General features: G+C 39.5%; 1 protein-coding gene across 1 annotated transcript; it reads left to right on the top strand.

Annotated features, from left to right (window-relative positions):
• Nucleotides 1–1,379: 1,379 nt before the first annotated feature.
• Nucleotides 1,380–3,705, top strand: ID2 (inhibitor of DNA binding 2). The gene is made up of 3 exons (XM_043989883.1): nucleotides 1,380–1,851; nucleotides 2,204–2,267; nucleotides 3,068–3,705. Exons 1-2 carry the CDS (start codon nucleotides 1,504–1,506, stop codon nucleotides 2,258–2,260), a joined length of 405 nt encoding a protein of 134 aa, XP_043845818.1. The 5' UTR covers nucleotides 1,380–1,503; the 3' UTR covers nucleotides 2,261–2,267; nucleotides 3,068–3,705.
• Nucleotides 3,706–6,530: the final 2,825 nt, after the last annotated feature.

The following is a 6,530-nucleotide window of genomic DNA, read 5'->3' as shown; positions in this document are numbered from 1 at the left end:
TCCTCAAGGTAATGTGATGTAGATTTGTAACAGACCAAATTTGATAAGCTTTGGACATGTTTGCTTAAACTGCACTTGTCAGAGGTCTATTGATCTTCTCTTTCTCATTACCAAACCCAAGAGATAAATGATGTTGCAAAACACAAAAAAATCAGTTAAATGCTTTTCATAGGAAGGTATAAAGGAACCGAAAACATGAGCCTCTGTCTCTTTTGGTCTGTACATGTAAGTACAGATAATTTCTCAATTAGGACTTAATGAAGTAAAACGGTAGCTAGATTCAGTGGAGGGTCTAAAAAATTCTGAAGAAATCGCAAACAAGCTGTCTTAAAATTTTTTTTAATTCTTTTGTAAGATCTTTATCCTTGGCTATAGAAATAGCTACCTGTCACAATGCTCATGAAGTACAAGAGCAAGGAAAAGTGTCACCACAAACAATTATTGGTGCATAATTAATTACAGTAGTATGCCACTTACCCCTGAGGGAGCAGACCAGCGGGCTTTCAAGGGCAATGTATGTAAATGTAGTTTCAATATGCAAATTTACTTAATGATTTCCGATTAACACTATCATTTAAAATAGTCCAGCCCCACTCACCAAAGGGAAAACAAAATGTCTCTTGTAGAGCTCTAGTTTTCAGAGCTGTCTGAGTAAGGACGGAGCGCAAGTTTCAGTTACACATTTATTTCATTCCCTCTACAATTATACCTCCTACCTAACTCCAGCTTACGGTGTTCCAAACTAAACGAGAATCAAAGTGTGCCTACCAACTTTGTTTTAAACTGTACTTTAAAAAGCACCAGTCGCAGCGTAATCATCTACCTTTAAAAGCATCAATTTTCAGGGAGAGGATTATTTGCTATCACTGCTAGAATACTTTTCCTTTTTCTCAATGGTATTTCATTTGTTACATTCTACTTCGGATTCCATTTCCCTACGCTAAACTTTCAGTCATTACAACTTTAGGTACTTTAAAAGCTCAAAAGGTACGTATGGAAAGGCCATTATTACATACCCCGTCCTCCTAAATTCACCAGGGCTTGTGTGCTCTAACCACTTAATCACTGGAATTAAAATTCGAGAAAGCACATTTTAATTTTCTAAATCCGTCTACAACTAATCTCCTTCCCTTCAGTCTTCTTCCTTTTCCAGGGCTCAGTGGCAACCGTACAGTATTTACCACCCCAGCTGGGCTCCCTCGGCCACGCCCCCCACTTCGTGAAGATTGGCTTAGAACGCGGAAGGACTGAACGTTCTTTGAGTTTTCACTCCCACCAATGGCAGCGTCCTTCTAGCCTGATGGACAAGTCAAGTTCCACCAATAATAGCCGAGAGAAATTGGATTTGGTAGTCCTAGTGTGTTAGAATAAAAGCAGCCTCGACAGCCTACAGCTTCATTCTGAGCCCAGAGAGCTGTTCGGAGTATAGCTAGAGAGATAGGCTGCTTCAGGCAGGCAGAGCGCGCTCTCTCTCTCTCTGTCTTTCTGTGTCGTGCGTCCAACATGAAAGCTTTCAGTCCTGTGAGATCTGTTAGGAAAAACAGCCTCTCTGACCACAACCTGGGTATATCCCGTAGCAAAACCCCGGTGGATGATCCTATGAGTTTGCTCTACAATATGAACGACTGCTACTCCAAATTGAAGGAGCTGGTGCCCAGCATCCCCCAGAACAAGAAAGTGAGCAAGATGGAAATCCTTCAGCATGTTATTGACTACATCTTGGACCTGCAAATAGCTCTAGACTCGCATCCCAGCATTGTCAGTCTTCATCATCAGAGGCCGGGACAAAATCCATCTTCTAGGACGCCTCTGACCACTTTAAACACAGACATCAGCATCCTTTCCTTACAGGTAAATGTCTGCCTGTGGTTCTCTACCTCCACCCCTCTTTGGCCAGTTCATACGTAGATAATTCCTTGTGCTGGCTGTCACTAACAACCCTACTGTTGAGACAATTAGGAGGTTAGCGTTAAGTATTTTTGTTGTGGTTGTTAATTAAAAATAACTTAAAATAGATTGAATTGGTATTGAAATTGTTAAGTTCTCGAGATGTTTGTTACACCTGATGTTTGTAAATCCGAATTGTCATAGACTTCTGAAATGGTACTGGAAGTTCTATAAGAATACTTTCCAAGGTTTTCACGTTTTAGATGCTAACATTGTGCTTCCATTCTTCCCTCCCTCTTTTCCCCCCGCTTTACAGGCTTCTGAATTCCCTTCAGAGCTAATGTCAAATGAGAGCAAAGCACTCTGTGGCTAAATATATGGTGAGTGTTTGTAGCTTCTGTGTTGAATGGCGAAGTGTTATGCCTGGTGTCTTTTTCCCCATTTGAGTCTGAAGGTCCTGTTGTGAAAGTGTTCCGAAATTTTACTTTAAAAATGAACACTGTTGACAGTACATGTTTATTTAATCTCAGCAAAAGTAATGGGCTTCTAACACCCTGGAAATGCCTATTTAATTGCTGACCAAACAGAAAATTTCTTTTTAAAATCACGCCTGAAATTCACTGTGATAGTGGCTCATAAGAAATGTGTGTTGGCCTGTGGAGGGAATTTGTATCCAGGCTGTTCTCCCCTGTAACTCAGATTATATGAAGTTTTAACCTTCCCGGAAATTAATCTTATTATCAGAAATTCCATGGTGGGCTCTACTCTCCTTTCCTAAAACTCTAACCCTTCTGGGAGTCATGGGTACCGGAGGATTACTGTCCTGTCCCTGAAATCTGGTGATCTGGGATTGTCTTCTCTATCAGTTAAATAAGTGGCTGTTTTTAATCAAATAATTGCTATAAGAAGCAGACTGGCGCCTCAGAGCTCTGCTTGGAGATCCAAATAAGAGATTGGATTGTCAAGTTTTTCCTCCTGAGTGTCTGCTATTTTAATGTTTAATTTGCGCTTTTGAGGCAGTGTGTGTGTGTTGCATCTGGACGCCAGGGTTTGCCCAATCTTTGAGTGTTTGGTTAAATGTTCAAACTGTGGCTTCCTCCCTGGCGCCAGTCTGTCCGGATCTCTGCCCTTATGTTACATTCTCCTAAACATGCCTCTCTCCTCTCTCAATCTTTTGCAGGTGTTCACGACTCTTTTTTTTTTGCACAACAACAACAAAAAATCTACAGGATCTTTTCAGGCGCTGAACTATATTTTTCAACCATATAATGAGGGAGGTCAACATCAAGTTAAATGGACCTTTAAAAAAAAAAAAGAAAGAAAAATTGAGCATGAATACCCCCCACCCCAGCGTGTTCTATGACCTGGACTGATTTTAGTTATTTATGAAGAGACTTTTAAATGCCCTTTCTGCAGTTGGAAGGTTTTCTTTATATACTATTCCCACCATGGGGAGCGAAACGTTAAAACTCACAAGGAATTGCCCATTTTAAGCAGACTTTGCCTTTTTTCAAAGGTGGAGCGTGAGTACTAGAAGGATCCAGTGTTCAGTTACTTAAATGAAGTCTTTTGGTCAGAAATTACCTTTTTTGACAAAGCCTACTGAATGCTGTGTATATATTTATATATAAATATATATATATATATATATTGAGTGAAACCTTGTGAACTCTTTAATTAGAGTTTTCTTGTATAGTGGCAGAGATGTATATTTCTGCAAAAAGTGTAATGATGTACTTAATCATGCTAAACTTTTTATAAAAGTTTAGTTGTAAACTTAACCCTTTTATACAAAATAAATCAAGTGTGTTTATTGAATGGTGATTGCCTGCTTTATTTCGGAGGACCAGTGCTTTGATTTTTATTATGTTATGTCATAATTGAATCCAAATAAATACAAGTTCAAAATTATGTAGAATGTATATGATTAATAAAACATGCTTGAAGTGAATACCCAATATCCGCATGATTTTTGAATCTCCTTCCATTCTTTTAACCCTATCTTCCCCTCTCCTTCCACTTTGCCTCTAATAAAGATTGGAATCCTGAGCAAACCTTATCATATGTGAGGCACACAATCCTAAATCAGTGAGGAGCAAAAGGTTGGTTAACTAAAGTCTACAGAAACTTACTTAAAATTTTCCCCTGATCCTTACCATTGATTAGTATTTTAAGTTCTTAGCGGTTATAGCATTTCCTTTTAGTTTAATCTTAAGTCAATTTTAAGAGCTGTGGAACTAAGAATGTTGTTTCATTTTTCAATTAGAATAAAGTTGGTTTCAGTGTAAAAGGGGTGAGTTAGTGGCTACCTTTCTGAGTGGAAATTTACAAGAATAATCTGTATGTGAACAACTTTTTAATTTCAAAAAATAGTTGTAGAACTTCTGACATAACTAAGAACTGGAAAAACTCTGCTATGTGACTGATTAAATTTTGGCTGCTCTTTGACTGACTTGTTTCTCCATCAGAATTGAATTAGTCTGTAATAAGACACTTATGAAAAAGCTATGACAACAGGCTTTTTAGTATTCTTTCTCATCTAACTCACTCATTCTGACTTTAATATATAGTGATATATCTGTGTCCTTTTCTAGTGACCATTAAATAAATCTCGAGTCCATTTACTATGGCTATCTGCTGCCCTAGAGGAGATAAAGGGGTAAGGGAGAAATATGTGGCCATTTGGTTGCAACATTTGAAGGACTGCTGTTTTATAAAAAACACAATTTAAAGTATCCAGAAAAGAAATTACTTCCTAGGGGGAGGTGGCTTCTCTGTGGTTAGGAAGTATTGAGGGAAAAAGGGTTGGGCCTTTCTGGGGAGTCTCACCTGAGGCCACTTTCGCTGGACTGAACAGGTGTGTGGGTGGTGCCACAGAATCTGTACCAGTGCCTGCCTTTCCTTGCCCTTGACACAAAATCTATCACCCATTTAGGGCTCCGGTGGAGGAAAGAGTGGAATAACAAGAAAGCCGAGCTTGATCTCATATTGTACCAGGCACGATCTTGGGGTAAACCAGTTCCCAGTGATTGATGAACTCGGGGTACTGGCTGGAGCCTTGAACTGGGAGAAGAGAAAGTTAGGGATGCAAGGGGGAAACCAAGCCTTGCATTACTATAAGCCAGCTACAATCAATCCAAGTTACTACTATTTAGCAAGAGCACATAATCTTCTGAAGACTGTTTCCCCCTACTGGCTAGATGCTGTCAGAGCAGGGTGACTGAACAGAACTTAAGTCACCCCGAAATCCTTTTCCCCTTTCTCCTTCCCTCCAAAAGGAATGAAAGGGGTGACATGAGTATTTCACACTACAGGACTAAAGTTTGCCATCTGGTTTCCCTTATATGACCTCAATTCTGAAATTCCTATTCTTTTTGGTTTGGTTTGGTTTGGTTTTGGTTTTTTTGCAGGGCAATGAGGGTTAATGACTTGCCCAAGGTCACACAGCTAGTAAGTGTCAAGTGTCTGAGACCAGATTTGAACTCAGGCCCTCCACAGGGCCTGTGCTCTATCCACTACGCCACCTAGCTGCCCCCTGAAATTCCTATTCTTCCTGCCCAAGGAGGCAGCATTAGGTCTCAAGTCTTATTCTCTGGACAAAATGAAGCTCTCTTTCACGTGCTTCTAACCTCAAAAATCCTCCTCTGGGGGAGGTACAATTTAAATGAGGTAGAGAAGAAGTTGGCTATGAAATAAGGTGCAAGTTCCCCATCCAAAGAATAAATCAGCAACATGAAAAAAAAATAGAGCTAAAAGTTCAAGGGCTGGCTGGACTATGCCAAGCACATCTCAATACTATATATTTTTGGTAGTATTCATCTACACAGCTCATTTGATACTAAGCATATGCTAGCATTTTATTGTTAGAGGCTTTTATATGACAATATTTTCTAGGGTAGGAGGTTTACAAAATACTCTGTACAACATTTCTATAAGTAGGTAGTGTTAGTACTAATATCTCTTTTATAGATGAGGAAACAGGCTTTGAGGAGACATTACTTAGGATCATTCAACTAGTCTGTGGTAGAGTCAGAATTTGAACTCTTGCCAATACACCATGATGCCTATTTTATAATACCTCTGCTTGCACACTGTCCCCTGCCAACACAGCAAAGGATCATTTTGATCACAGCAAGAAAAAAGAAAGAAAAAAGAAAACTTGGGAAATATCCAAGACTGCTTACTAATACCTTCATGATTTGAGGACATTTACTGGATTTGAAGGAAAAAGGTCTATTTCTTTTTCTTTTTTTGATGAGGCAATTGGGGTTAAGTGACTTGCCCAAGGGCTAGTGAGTTTTAGGTGTCTGAGGTCCACTGCGCCACCTAGCTGCCCCAAAAAGGTCTATTTCTAAAGAGAACCACAATTAAACCAGTATCCTGGAATAAATCCAAAGTAGACGTTGATAATAACTGACATATAATACTTACACATTTCTCCCATCATTCGCTGAGCATCTTGGTGCTGGCCACTCTTTGGACATTCCCAAACTCTCAACCAATCCAAATTCTACCTGCTTGGGAGTGTGTGATTCATAAGTAGATATCTTATTTTGAGGGGAGAACACAGTTCTGAGAAGACTGAGGGGAGCTGAGATTGGGAGTTAGAATGGACATTGTCATGCATCTGTAAATCACTGGGC

Source organism: Dromiciops gliroides, chromosome 2 (genome assembly GCF_019393635.1).
Source record: "Dromiciops gliroides isolate mDroGli1 chromosome 2, mDroGli1.pri, whole genome shotgun sequence".
In the NCBI taxonomy this organism is placed as follows: Eukaryota; Metazoa; Chordata; class Mammalia; order Microbiotheria; family Microbiotheriidae; genus Dromiciops; species Dromiciops gliroides.
This window is presented reverse-complemented; position numbering and strand designations above follow the sequence as displayed.